Source organism: Topomyia yanbarensis, chromosome 3, assembly GCF_030247195.1.
Source record: "Topomyia yanbarensis strain Yona2022 chromosome 3, ASM3024719v1, whole genome shotgun sequence".
In the NCBI taxonomy this organism is placed as follows: domain Eukaryota; kingdom Metazoa; phylum Arthropoda; class Insecta; order Diptera; family Culicidae; genus Topomyia; species Topomyia yanbarensis.
The window spans coordinates 78,264,347-78,279,464 of record NC_080672.1 but is presented as its reverse complement, the minus strand read 5'-3'; the positions used below and the strand labels follow the sequence as shown (position 1 = coordinate 78,279,464).

The 15,118-nt window shown below is 36.9% G+C and overlaps 1 protein-coding gene across 1 annotated transcript in view; it reads right to left on the bottom strand.

Annotated features, from left to right (window-relative positions):
• LOC131692216 (uncharacterized) overlaps positions 1-13,848 on the bottom strand; it is a 44,430-nt gene extending 30,582 nt beyond the window's left edge. The window contains exon 1 of the mRNA XM_058979129.1: positions 13,423-13,848. Within this exon, the coding sequence (XP_058835112.1) occupies positions 13,423-13,500 (78 nt within the window). The 5' untranslated portion in view covers positions 13,501-13,848. The remainder of the gene's footprint in view (positions 1-13,422) is intronic.
• Positions 13,849-15,118: the final 1,270 nt, after the last annotated feature.

Here is a 15,118-nt window from a genome sequence, read left to right as displayed (position 1 = left end):
CTTGGAAAACTGTTTGCCACTTTCCCATTGCTAAAGCTTCTTTAATTCTTGGTCCGTAGACTCCCGAGCCAGTCAGCTCACCGATTTTAGAACCATATCCGTATGGAATGATATTATACCTTGAGGTAGTATGGGGCCCCCAACATCCCATATCTGACGATACACTATGTGGACCTCATATGAGATATGAGAAACAGAAGTCTCGTTACCCCTCAACGGTGAGCGCGATGTATTTTCGGTACAGTCATATTCAACTTGTTTTGGTGCCAATCCAAAACGTTACCCTGATGTTAGTCGGCATCTTGCTTCTGCACCGTCATCGGGACGTTATACTTTGTGTGAAATCGCGAGCGCTGGTGCGCGTGGATGATCGCGAAGGGCTCGAGCGTTTGTATCTTAACGTGTTTGTTGCGTGTGCTAGCGTGTAACTTTGCAGGGGCGGATCCAGAAAACAAATTTCGGAGGGGATCAGAAATTTCGAGTTTGAAATGTTCATTGTACAATGTGCAATAACCTCATTTAATTATTATCAATTTTTGTGATCGAATCTGGTTTGGCATGATTTTGAGTTTAGAACGAATTTAAAATAGAAACCAATTTAAAATTTCGGAACAAGTTCAAAAATTTCGGGAAGGGGGGGGGGGGGGGGTTCCGGACCCCTAGGACCCTCCCCCTGGATTCGCCACCGTAACATTGCGTGCATAAATTCTATTTTATAACCGTATGGCGATTCGCATATTCCCGTGTATTCTTGAATGATCGCGCGCCGACCGTCAATCTGAAGCTTAACTTTAGTGTATGGTACAAATGTTAGAAGGGAGTAATATTCCCCATATCACTAGAGTTCCCGGTCATGTCGCTAAGAAACGGGTGATCTAGTGAATATGAGCGTCAATTTTATTGGTCCAACTGAACGCATGAACCTAGGCTGCTAAGACCGATGAAAGTGATTTCTTGACATGGCCGATGCAATATCGCGAAACCGCGGGCTTTGGTGTGCGTGGATGATCGCGAAGGTCTTACCCCCTATTCTATCGTATACGCCAGTTCTGCATCCATTTCTTAACCCAGCTGTCACAAATTCTCAGACGAACACATACACAGATAGACATACGACTAGCACATAACAATTGTACACTAGTACTAAAAAGTACAATTCGTACTACACTAACAATAGTGTTAGTGGACGATGACGAAATCGACCGATTAATCGACACAGACTGAACTCCAAAGTCTATTCACGTCGAGTCGCCAGTTGGCTACGCCAGCAGGCACAGGTTAATGGTTGATCAAACTTAAAGGAGGTCTACTGCTCGTATCGTTCTTAGATTGACACCTTTTGAAAAATATTCCCTGTAGGGACTTTTCTTGATTGATTCTGTTGACAGTTTCGAGCCTTATATAGATTTACACGCTGGCATGAAAACTAATTCTGGCTAAAATTGCTATGCATATGAGGCAGTCACAATGAAACAAAGAAGATATAACAAAATCCAACAATAAAAACCAAAACTACTCTAGCCACATCGACGTACATGTAGACGAGAGCGAGGGTGAGTGCTCACTAAACAACCAACAAGCAGCAGAGGATGAAGTTACTAATGAAAATAACGATCGCGAAAGATCACGCGCAACAACAAACAATGCACCCAGGATCGACGCACACACTCTTGTGCAGTTTGCCTTTCTCGTATAAAAAGGTTGCGCCATTACTCTGAAAATCATCAATCTAATCCTGGCTTGCAGGGCCGACTATGATATACCATTCGATTCGGTTCGTCGATATCGAAAAATATCTGTGTGTGAATGCGTGTTTTTTTATAGTAAGGATTAGAAAGCTTCAAAAGCATATCTATTCTATTCGGATATTTTCCGGCGGTGAAACTACCCTACTTCTAATGAGTAGAGTTCCCGTCGGAATTTCTCCCGGTACCGATGTCTGTTTCATAGGTCAATTAGCTTCCAGAGATTAGTCCCGATTTAGCCGGATAGTCCACGGCTGTGAATCTGATCTCTCCTGATACCGATGCTCGTTTTGGTGAGCTATTTAGCTCCCCGCTGCATCCCGTTCTACTTAAGCTAGTCCCCGGTAGTAGAACTTGCCTACTCAATTGCTACCCGGTAGGGTGTCGAGGTGTGCCCGCTGATTCCGGTGGAGCCTGACGTCCGGTTCGCTGGTCCAAAGCGACCCGAACCCGGTGTTACGTCGCAAACTACCCAACTGATCCCCGGCGGTGCACCCAACGGCGGAATATTTCCCGAAACAACGGCAAGTCGGTAGGTGCCGTGGTCAGCTCAGCGATTATAGGTGGAACGTAGCTTCCAAGCCACTGGCGCTCCATCAACCCGCGGCTGGCTGTTCGACGCGATCTGCTTGATCCTGGCGGTGGATCTGGCCCTCTCACGAGCTACCTGGTAGGGTGTCGAGGTCGGTCCGGTGACTCTGGTGGAGCCTGGCGTCCGGTTCGCTCAAATATTGCGGCAAATAGCCTAATGCACAGAATAATTCACGATTTATTTCATAACTGCTGCCTGTAATTCTGTTCTAAATATTGTAATAGTCATCGTAGTTGAAAAAAAAATACTAAAGCCTGCATTATTTTCTATTCGTATTAAAACGCATATCAGTGAGTAATAATGGTATAAAAGAAAAAAAAGCTTTTAAAAGTTTTATATTTTTGGCATTTTTCTAGAACCAATAATTTTAGAAATTATTACTCGAACCGAAAGGCGCTTCTGACCAGTACTATATATTATTAGGTTTCTATATGTACCTACAACATTTAATTGGTAAAAGACTAGGAAATATGAGAGGTTTATATAAAGCTGCAGGAACTAAGGAAAGCGTTTAAAGGAAAGGCGTTTTTAAAACCGTTTCAGAAATGCAAACACCTTTGATTTATAATAATTCAACATTTCTGCCAGCTCACGGAACGATAGTCGAGAATATTTATTTCGAGCACGCTAGAACGACTCACAGCGCACATTTCAGTGACGCCTTGATGTATTCAAATCAATTTATCCTGAAAACCTGAACTGTGACTCTATGAACTTTCTCCGTACGTTGTGAGATTTTGAAAATTTCTATTCATAAATTTGTTGTTAATGTTAATGTTCTTGTTAATGATTCCTTTTAATAATCATATAAAGGCCGCGGACTGATTTCGCATAAAACGAAACAATGCTGTTCCAAACAATGCAACGCCTTCCAAACCGTTTCCGACCTACCGCAAGTTCAACCAAAACATCGTATCGGTCATCGTCATTTGCTCGCTGTTGCAACGAAACAGCCGAAAACTTGCTCACGTTTCAATGAAACGAATTCGACACCCAAACTCATCATATGGTGGATGTCTGCAATAAAAACAAAGCCAACCAATACAATACAAAAACAAATGTACCGGCAAATAATATTCCATATCTGCGGGAAGTCGCGTACCCTCTCTCTTCCTGCGGAAACCCTTCGCGTGACTCGATTCACGTCTTTGTACTCTCAACACATGTACCGAGCAAACGCGAATTACTTTTGTCAGGTTGATTTTTGCGGTAAGAAGCGATGAAGTGAGTTAAGAAGACTGAGCTCAATAATTATTTACTTGGCTCTTGGGTTCATCATCACTTTGTTGGATCGCTCGGAAGCGGCTTCTGTTTGGGTGTTATGTTTTTATATTTTTAATTTATTGCTTATTACAACATACTGATCAATGCTGTTTCTCTTTCTTGCTTTACTTAGCAATTAGTTACCCGCCGCCGCCGGAGTGGTACGTTTGTGTTGGGATCGACCATCTTTGCTTAGAGCAGGAGCTGTGTATGTATATTCGGTGGTTTAGAGGTGTGTTCACCTTAAAGCTTTACTTTAATTATTACTTTTATTGTATTTTTGCTTTGCTCTCTTCTTTCAAATCGGTGGTTCGCACGTTACCAACGAGCATTTGACCGGCTTCCATGGAGGAAGTGTTCGATTTCAATGTCGAGATTTTGCTTTATGTTACAACAAGGAAGTTCTAGTTTAACAGCTCGTGGGTCGTTTTTTGTTGATGTTGCAAATTATTCATAAACTTGTATATGTTGTATGTAGGTTAGGTCATCTCATTAGTTAGGATTCCTAAGAAGCAGTACTCCAATGTAATATCTGCTCTAGTTATTATCTTGATACGGATAGGGAGGAAGAATTGCATTAGTTTATTTATTTATTTATTTATTTATTTATTTATTTATTTATTTATTTATTTAAAAAATGCAACAAAAGGCAATCATAACACAAAACTGTAACCATGCTAGATTACTGACACTCGAATGAATGATGAACCATGGTAATGTAGCCAATAGCTCTTAACCACACAGTTTCATAAAGATCGCACGAGTAATTCTCAGCACACCCAATAGTAGCCAAGGGTAATTGAGTTTGCAATACCCAGTGCATTTGTAATTGAAAAATATACAGCATTTTATTGTAACTTTCGAATTCACACCTGGTAGAAAAGTTTTCGTTTGAAGGCGAAAATGCATTTTTTGAACAATGGTAGAAATTAATCTAGAATAACGAAGATGCTTGTAATACCTGCTCTAACGAATTCGTCAGCCACATTCTTCGCTGAAGTGTCAATTGTAGTCCTAATAGAATCACAAAGAGTTTCGCTTGAAATACTGAAAGAATTGTTGTTGTGGTAGATTCTTTGTTGTTATTATCGACAGACATTTACTGTAACTGGTTCAGGCATATGTATAAAGTGAACTGAGCTATGTACACTTCAGCTAATAATAATCTATACTTAACCAATTTACATTTTCAAAAATCGAAAGAATCGTATTCAAAATTACACGAATCTATAAATATATTCGTTACAACTCATGTAAGACCTATCTTGCATGGAAACGAAAAAGAAAATCTTATAATTTGCTCTAGTGAATGTTGTCCGTGAAGTGAATTCAGCATGGCTGAACTGGATTCCAATATCAAAATTATTTAATGTCGCATGACTGTTCTGTCCGACCAGTTCGATCAGGCAGATTTTTTTTAGTGTTCTGCGGTTGATTATGAAAAAACGACTTAATCCACCTAGCAGCGATACATTTTATACGCAGAATACTGTTGTTATTCATTAGTTTTCCGAACTCATGCTAAGTAGACATCAACTAGACGTGTGATGAACACCGTTTTCAGTTCTGCACGAACAAAACCTTGAATGGGCAGAATACAATATATGATATTATGTTTTAATTGCAGCAAGGCTTTACTGTATCGATTTTGTTGGCGTTTTTCGGCAAATTTAAGACTAAGAGAAACGAAAGCAATGAAATTGAAAGACGGATAGGTATTCTAGAGCGAATCAGTTATAAACTGAGAACGGAAAACTAGGACTAGGCAGATTCATATGGACATGATCGAAAGAAAATGTGAAGAGTCCTTTGCCTTCTGCTAAGTAGGAGCTGGGCGTTGCACCCAAGTCTACCGCATGGTCTTTGATAGAACGTAACTCATCATCTTGTTTTACCGCCGACGCCGGCAATATAGAAAATCAACAAAACGAATGAAATTCACAAAGTAATCAAATTCACAAAATGAGTAGAATGAAAAATTTAAAACAAATTAAGAAAGTATATTAATCAAATTAGTTCAGCTTATTAAATGAAAAATTAGAAAAGTCAAAAATATTTCAAAATTAATGGAATAAATTAATTTGAGTAAAATTGACAAATTTGATATAGGTGACGGGCATAGCGTCGTTGGTAAATCGATTGCCGTGTACGCAGCTCACCTGGGTTCGAATCCCAACCGCGCACATAGGGTTCGAGGTTTTTCCAAAGAGATTTTTCTAACCCGAAAATAGGCGAATGACCCTAAGAATCCTCTATAATCAAAATTAAAAAAAAAACAAATTTGATGATATGAATAAAAGAGATAACTGAACAGAATAATTAATATTAATAAAATGAAGAAAGTGAAAAAAATTATGAACTGAAAGAGGAATGAAGTGAATGAATAAAATAAATAAAATGAATTGAATGTACAAAACGAATAAAAAAATTAATAAAATACATTTAATTTATTTGCTGAAGGATATTTATGAATGAACTAACAAAAGGGAATAAAATGAAAAAACGAATACACCCAGGTTTTTTACGCGGTTTTTTTGCTCGGTTTTTTTTACGAGGTTGTTTTACGCGGATTTTCCAATTAACGCGGTTTTTTTTAAGCGGATTTTTCAATTAACGCGGTTTTTTTACGCGGATTTTCCAATTAACGCGGTTTTTGCAAAAATATTCTAAGTCCTTTTGAATGCAAAAAACTTAAACTTTTTTCTGAAAAAAATTTCAAAGTCCTTCTAAATGCAAATAATTTAGAAGAACTTTGGCTGTTTTTATTTTGCGCGGTTTTCGCCATTAGCACGGCTATGGCAAAAAATATTCTAAGTCCTTTTGAATGTAAAAGACTTAGAAGATTTTCGGAAAGATGGGACGGGTCTGGAAGATTCCTTATGGCCCGCACCCCAACAATATGGGTATTTTCGGAATGGTCTTGAAGAGTAGGTGCCAGAAATTGATTTTTGACGCCATCTTGAAATCAAAGATGACGACTTCCGGTTTAGCGAAATTCGCTATAACTCAATCAATATGGGTATTTTCGAAATGGTCTTGAAGAGCAGGTGCCAGAAATTGATTTTTGACGCCATTTTGAAATCATAAATGGTGACTTCCGGTTTAGCGAAATTCGCTATAACCCATTCAATATGGGTGTTTTCGGAATAGACTTGAAGAGTAGGTGCCAGAAATTGATTTTTGACACCATTTTCAAATCAAAGATAGCGACTTCCGGTTTAGCAAAATTCGCTATAACCCAATCAATATGGGTATTTTCGGAATGGTCTTGGAGAGTAGGTACTAGAAATTGATTTTGACGCCATTTTGCAATCCAAGATGTCGACTTCCAGTTTAGCGAAATTCGCTATAACCGAATTAATATGGGTATTTTCGGAATGGTATTGACAAGCAGGTGCTAGAAATTTATGTTTGACGCCATTTTGAAATCCAAGATGGTGACATTCGGTTTAGCAGAAATTCCCTAAAACCCATGCAATAAGGATATTGTGGGAATGATCTTGACGAGTAGGTTCCAAAAATTGATTTTTGACAGAAGAAGTATGAACGGCTGAAACTGGCTGGTACCGAGTGATGTCTCGGTTAGCCAAGCACAGAAGTTCTACGTCGCTGACGAGTATAGGGAAGCGAACTCGTGTCTTTTGGCATTACAGCCAAACGCTAAACCGGAAGTCGACATCTTGGATTGCAAAATGGCATCAAAAATCAATTTCTGGCACCAACTCTTCAAGACCATTCCAAAAATATCCATATTGATTGAGTTATAGCGAATTTCGCTAAACCGGAAGTCGCCATTTTTTATTTCAAAATGGCGTCAAAAATCAATTTCTAGCACCTACTCTTCAAGACCATTCCAAAAATATCAATATTGATTGAGTTATAGTGAAATTCGCTAAACCGGAAGTCGCCATCTTTGATTTCAAAATGGCGTCAAAAATCAATTTCTGGCACCTACTCTTCAAGACCATTCTAAAAATACCCATAGTGATTGGGTAATAGCGAATTTCGCTAAACCGGAAGTCGCAATCTTTGATTTCAAAATGGCGTCATAAATCAATTTCTGGAACCTACTCTTCAAGACCATTCCGAAAATACCCATATTGTTGGGGTGCGGGCCGTAAGGAATCTTTCAGACCCGTCTCTTCAATCTTAAGGATAAAACCTCTACAATAAGAAAAGCATTAACTCAATGTTGTCTTTCGGCCAACTTATTTTATCATGCGGGTGTGTGTGTGTGTGTGTGTGTGAAGGGGATGAATAACCCACACCTGAGCCACCCCTAGCCTATCTTTGTGTGCCTACTGGCTGAAGTTAATTAGGATGAGAGGGGTGGGTTTGAAGAAGGTGGTCGTTTGAGGATCTGTTGAGAGGCTGTGATATTGCATAACCTTTCTATATGAGAAAGGCAATAAATAAAGCGAAGTAAGTGAAAAACACGAATCAAAAAAGGAGCCATTCATATACCATGTGGACAATTTAGGGGAGGGTATGGATCACTAGAAAGTCCACACTTGTCCATGGGGAAGGATGAGGGGGTATTGGAAATGACCACGTGTACTTTTTATTAAACTTTTGGCTTTAAATGATCTAAGTTTGAACTGAGAAAAAACTGATTTTCCAAAATGGCCGCTTAGTGAGGCGTTCTTAGTTGAAACTTAAATTGAAACTGCCAGCTGGACGTTATAACCAAACTAAAACCAAATTGGCGCCAGCTAGACTTTGATGTTTGGATTCAATGTCTAGCTGGCACAAGAAGTATGAACGGCTAAAACTGGCTGGTACCGAGTGATGTCTCGGTTAGCCAAGCACAGAAGTTCTACATCACTGACGAGTATAGGGAAACGAACTCGAGTCTTTTGGCATTACAGCCAAACGCCTGTGGCATACAATCTTTATTTTTCCTAAAGAATGAAATTGATGTACCAATTTGCGGATAAGGATACAACATCTAACTTAGAGAAGTTTGATTTGATGTTTCGTGTTCCACTCATCAGTAACAGACACCGAATTGGTGCCCTTATGCGTAAATCTGCACATCATTTTTTTCTTGTAGGAAAAATAAAGATTTCATTATATTTTTGTCTTTCATCTGAAAATGAAACAAATTTGAACGTTTGCCTTAATTTTTTTTAGGATTTTGAAATAGTTAAAGTTCTTATAACAGCATAGTGTGTGAGTGTGCATGCATATGCATAAAATATCTATGGCAACCATGATCAAAAAGAATTATATGATATTCAATGGTTGAAGTTTGAAATATTTTTGTAAAATCCTTCTTCGCCTAATATATAGAAAAAATTTCTGAAACCATAAGAAATTCATAAAAAATGTATGAATTTACTCGAAAAACAATTTGGAAAGTCCACGTGGACATCGTAGGGAGGGGAAAGGGGTAGTGAAATTGTTTTCTCTAGTCCACGGAGGGGGAGGAGGGGTTTAAAAACTAAGATTTTTCTGTCCGCATGGTATATGAACGGCCCCTACATAAATAATATGGATAAAATTAATAAAATTAGTAAAAAAAATCAAACAGAATGAATAAAATACAAAAAAAAAAATTAATAAAATTAATAAAAATAAAGAATAAACAAACAGAATAAAGTGAATTAAATTATTAAAAACAAAAATTAAACAACATTCAAACAGTTATACAATAGAACAAATTAAATTGTGTCATATTAATAATTTGAATGAAATTATTAAACTTAAAATATTATTAGGAATACTAAAATGAAGACACTAAATAAAATGTGTGAACTGGAAAAAAGAAAACATGTAATAAAAGTGCATGAAATGAATTAACTAATCAGAATAAATCCAAAGAATGAAACTAATAAGAGCGATGAAATGAATAATGTTAACATATACAAATAATAAACAAAATGAATAAAAGGAATATAAAATGAAATAAATGATTAAAATGAAATCATGAATTATTTAAAATTAGTTAAATATTCAAAACCTTGAGAGATGCCCAACGGTATTACCAATACTTAAAAATAACCCTAATTAATACCCCCAATTCTTAATAAAATTGAACCACTCCCTCTAGTTATTTCTAATTTCATTGTAAAATGTTCCGCTTAGTTAATAATTAATTGCTCCAATAATCTGTGCATTACTATAAAAAACACACAAATTGACCCCCCCCCCCTAATCTTACGAATATTATATTATCCCCTCTTGTATATGTGTAAGTTAGCTGTAAAATTTCTTTAGTTTCATTATATAAAAACAAAATAATATTTAAATGTGTAACCCCCTAGTTTTAAGAAATTCAAAATATAAAACAAAGAAATAAGTGGCATCTTTAAGCTAACGTAAACGTGCCTTGTCAAATAAACGAATTGAATAATAATAATATTCAAAACGAATCAAATAAACAAAACGAATGATATCAATAAAATAATAAACTAAAAAAAATAGTAAATGGAATGAAATTGAGGACAAAAATGATTAAAATAAAGTAAATGAATAACACAAATTATACGAATTTGAGAACCGTTAGTGCAGAAAGTCAGAACTTTGTGAAAATCCCGTTATTTGAAAAATGGCCAATTCTTCAAAGTGCTTTGTAGTGTTTCAATTCTTCAGTATACTGGAACGTTCAACTTGTTTTGGAATTCAAAGAAGTTTTTCTAGTCACAGATTTCTGTGAAAATATCTTTATTTTGCGCCTAAAGGTCAACGCACTATGGGAAGGTTTAATACAAAAAGATATTTCAGGTCATATTCTTTCGAAAAAAGTTTGCTTGAATTAATAATATTTTACAACATTGATAAAGGGACAGGCCGAAAATAAAAAACACTTATGATTAGGACTTTTACGCAGAATAGAATTTTAGGTCCAGTATACCAACGCGTAATCATTGGCACGAAATTGACCTTGTAGCATCCCAGAACATCTTTCGAGTAATGGTATGAGGTAAAATTCGACCAGAAAAGCGCGTGATCTTTGAAGTGGAAGTAGTCGTAAATTTTACTAATATCCTAGAAACATGAGTATCAAAACTGTTATTTATTGTTGCGGGATCATATGATCATCGGGATCATTTGACCTCGGAATGGCCACTCACGGCCCACAGTGGCTGGAGGCTGGCCAAAACCTCAAAAATTTATTTTTAAAATATTGATATTTTCTATTTTTCCTAAATTTATCATGTATTGAATGATGTATTTTAAAAATATTATGATCATTGGATAAGAACACGATTTTTAACATGAGTTCAAACGTATCAAAGTCCGGACTTTTTAATGATTTTCATTTCATTTCATTTTCGAAACTCTGTTCACTTCAAATGCATGTTGCTCTTTTGATTTTGGTCCGATTTTAGCACAACTAGTTTCATTGTGTAGAAGAACGAAAGAACTTGGTTAGTGAATAAAATAAATTAAATAAATTTGCTTGAAACTATGACTTTTTAGTTCAAATATGTTTGAGGTGGTCAGATCAAAAATACTTTTTTCACTAATGTATTCTGAACTAATTTCGGAATCATTTCGGAACGGTCACATAGTATACATTCTATGGTAAATAACCTCTACTTTTCGAATATCATGGTCTCGTTCTGCGCCTAGGTGCGCAAAAAGGTTTAAGGAGAATTTGAAGCTTTGTTGCTGATATGGAGGCGCAGGGTGTTTTGTGTAAAATAGTTAGACAATCTACAGTAAACCAACACTTTATACAATAGATTTAAAGTGTTGTTCTTCATTTTTATGATATCGCTGACATTGGTGAACAGTAACGGAAAATCTACCATGAAAATGGGATCATAGTTATAAGAAAGGTTCAATGACACTGTATGGAAAAATTCATTTAATATTTTACGACTTTTGACATCAAAAATGAGCTCAGCACCTCAAAATTAGCTTAAATTGTGATTTTCAGCCAAATTAGGTAACATTTGAGGTTTTGTCCGACTTTTGTTTGAAGACCCGCCACTGTGCGGCCCCAAGGGAATCTGCTACGGAATTTCCGTTCCGGGTCATATCATTAAATGGTTCCAAAACCACGAGATACACTCTACTGAAACAATTCTAAGAATTTTGATCCAGTATTCCATTGAAATTCACAAATAGTATCCCAGCACTGGAACATGCTTCCGGAAATCCGGATTCCCGAGAACCAAATGAAGTAACCCGATTCATTTTTACCAAGTCTAAAAGTGGATGAGTTCTTGAATCCAAAACACCCAAAAGTATCGAAATCGGCTGGAAATTGCCTTAGTTATTGGAATTTCAGTTTGGTGGGTACCCGGGTACCCTCGTCGGCCTGTTACGCTGTAAAAAATCAGGATCCCTCCTCACTTCCCCTTACTATATCAACAATATTATTAACCCAAAAGCTTGAATTACTGTAGTTCTAAGATGTCACAAAGTTTCAATTTCCAACTAAGGATAAAACATTGAAATTTCATTAATTGAAACCTAAAAATTGGACTCATAACGGTTAAAGTACACCTGCACCCTGAGCATTCCAATTATCACGAACGGAGTTCTCTGCTTTCCACATGAGCAAATTGCCTGCCAAATCATGCATTTTTTAGCAAGCTTGAAAACTAATATTTTATTCGAAACTCTTGTCCCCCACCCCCGATATTTTTTTCTGACTACGTACTTGCGGCGCATGGTAATACATATGTTTAAAGCGACTTTGTCAAATAAAACCCCAGAATGCCTTCTCAAAACAATAAAAAAACAACCAGTGTTCCTGGAATATTTTTTCAGTCAGAACATATCGAAAGGACCTTTAAAATGCGTCCGTGGTTAATAAGGTAACCATGAGTGCTTTTCAACCTTCTGAACCTTTTCTAGGTTCAATTCCAGCCGATGTAGTTGAGATTTTATTAGAAGAAAAATCTGTAGTCACGTCCTCCTTCGGAAGGAAAGTAAAGCCGTTGATCCTGGTTTAAGCGTTTATGGGTCCATATCTAGAGACAGATGGTCAAGTCACCTCTATGACGTCGGTGATAGAGCGGACAGTGGCCGACAAGAAACATTCTAATTCTACATATCCTTGATGAACAACTTCTTGAAAATAATCTAAACACAAATCAAGGACATAGTTACTTCATCTATCTTTTTTTTCTAGACTGCACCTCGTATGTATAAAAGTCACTCTATACTGTGTGTGGTAGGATAATCGCCTGGAACGTGTCTTACCTACCATGTTGGATTACCAAACACCTTACATGAGATCATATTATTTAAATTCGATAAGCATGGTTGAAGTACAATCTTTAAAAAATCTATAAAGAGAGCTGCTAACCTATTAATACATTAATTTAAATTACAACCATTAATCGTAGAAATAAGTAAACATCGTAGCATCATGTTGCCAACATCTGTTTGATGAGTAAGTAATAACATAACTTAAAAATTCATAATTTGAATTATGTTTATGAAGCTATGAATAAATGCTTCCAATGGTTTCACTCATTGTTTGCAGTCCGCCAGTTATGTGGAATTTTTAAGCTAGAGTAGTGCACCAAATTATCTCACTGGTAGCGCAATAAAACTTCCCAGAAACATATGATTAACCCCTTCAACGCTATTGCTGAACCAACGAAGAACAACCACGGCCACAAATCTCTCATCTCTTTGCGAAGAAAATGAATCATCCGCCGCCTTATATTACACACAAAACTCTATCTTCAAATCTTTATCAAAGTTATTTGCTTCACTGCTTACTCCGGAGTTCCCAAGTTTGAAAAAAAATGATTGAGATTGAGTGTATATCTTTTTTACGGCTCCATCAACTCAATCGTTTTTATATATTTATACAGAGAGCAATACGTGTTCAAAATTAACCTAATCACTTACACAGCACTTCCTCATCGCTCTTCCTTGGTGAGGCATACGATGTGTTTTCAAATGAAGACTATGACTCCAGCGAAGCATCCAGTGGTTGTTGAGGACATGCAAATTTTGGGGGAAAGACCCCTCAGGCAGCTACTTGCATAGGTTCGTAACTAAGGGATGACTCAGTTGGAGGATGTTCAGAACTAATCACTTTCACTTCACAAATGATCTTACTAAGCAATTCGTTCCGTCTAGCTTAGATCTCTGCACTATCTTCTGTCACCAGAAAAGCACTATACAATCACTTGTTCTACCTTTCTAGACTCAATTTTCCTGACCAATTATGGTCGGTAAATTAAACCAATTCCGCGTGACACAAGGTCTTCCTGAATTGCTCTAGAACGAAACTTCGAAAACTGTGAACCAACCGACAATGGCGCGCGTCCGAACACGGGTACTACCGAAACGATACTGAATTTAAAAGAAAGAAATGTTTACTATATCATCAAACCGAGCTGGTGGTGCTGAAGAAGCGTGGCCGATCGGTTTGGCTGTGGGCTGGCTGCAGCAGCAGGAAAATGCGCGCTCTTTCTCTCGTGCGAATTCGCCGACCATCGCTCGATCGGTAGGGTTCGGTGGGTACATGGAAAACGTGTTACCCATACTGTATGTAAGCAAGAGCTCTCCCAGTCTGGCATCCGCTGCGGAAGGTGAAGAAAATGCACCCCGGGAAAGAGCAAGCTCAAGACCCATGTGCCGGTCGGTTTTGTTAGGTGAGAGTTGTTGATTTGACTTGAGATGCATTCGTTTTTGCACGCGATGTTTATATTATGCTGGGGTGATAGGGATGATCTGTTTGTCACGGGTTGAAAAATTGCGGGAATCGGTTGGTGAGATTTTATACTTACTTTTAAATAAACCTTCCAATTATAATAAATACTGATTTATGTTGCGTTCTGCTGTGGGCCGAATTTTTTGCTACTCAGAAATCTGTTTTTTGTTTGAATTATCAGGACAATTAAAGGCCGTAGACCTGATTTTTATATTTATATTTGTTTCTGTATTATCTCGATATCTTATAGAATTAACAAAAGTATTATGCATGATTATTTTGAGATCACGTAGGAGAATAATTCCGATAATAATAAAATTTGATGTTTTACATTTCTTATAAAAGAAATGTATAGAATTCGCTCAAACTTTCAAGATTTTTTCCGAGGCCCGGAGGGCCGAGTCTTATATACCAATCGACTTAGCTCGACGATTTGGGACAATGTCTGTGTGTGTGTGTGTGTGTGCCTGTGTGTGTATGTAACGGACAAATTCTCATTCGTGTTTCTCAGCAATGGCTGAACCGATCTTATCCAAACCAATTTTAAATGAAAGAACTAAAAAACAGTATGATCGCTATTAATTTGTTTTTGATTCTGATGTTTGGTTTCCAAGATATGAATGTTTGAATGCGTAAAAATGGCGTTTTTTGCAGTTTTTTGAAATTATTTGCAAAAATTGACAATATAGATTAACAATTTATATGTTTTAGACAGATTTAACGAATACCTTTCGAACAAGCTATAGATTGATGAAATCGGACTATTATCAAAAGAGATATTTAACATTAAATGCGGACGAAAGATTTTTATCATTTCTCATTGCCAGAAATATGACCTAAAACATATAATCTATTATTAACGCCAAACGGCTTATTTTAGGTCAA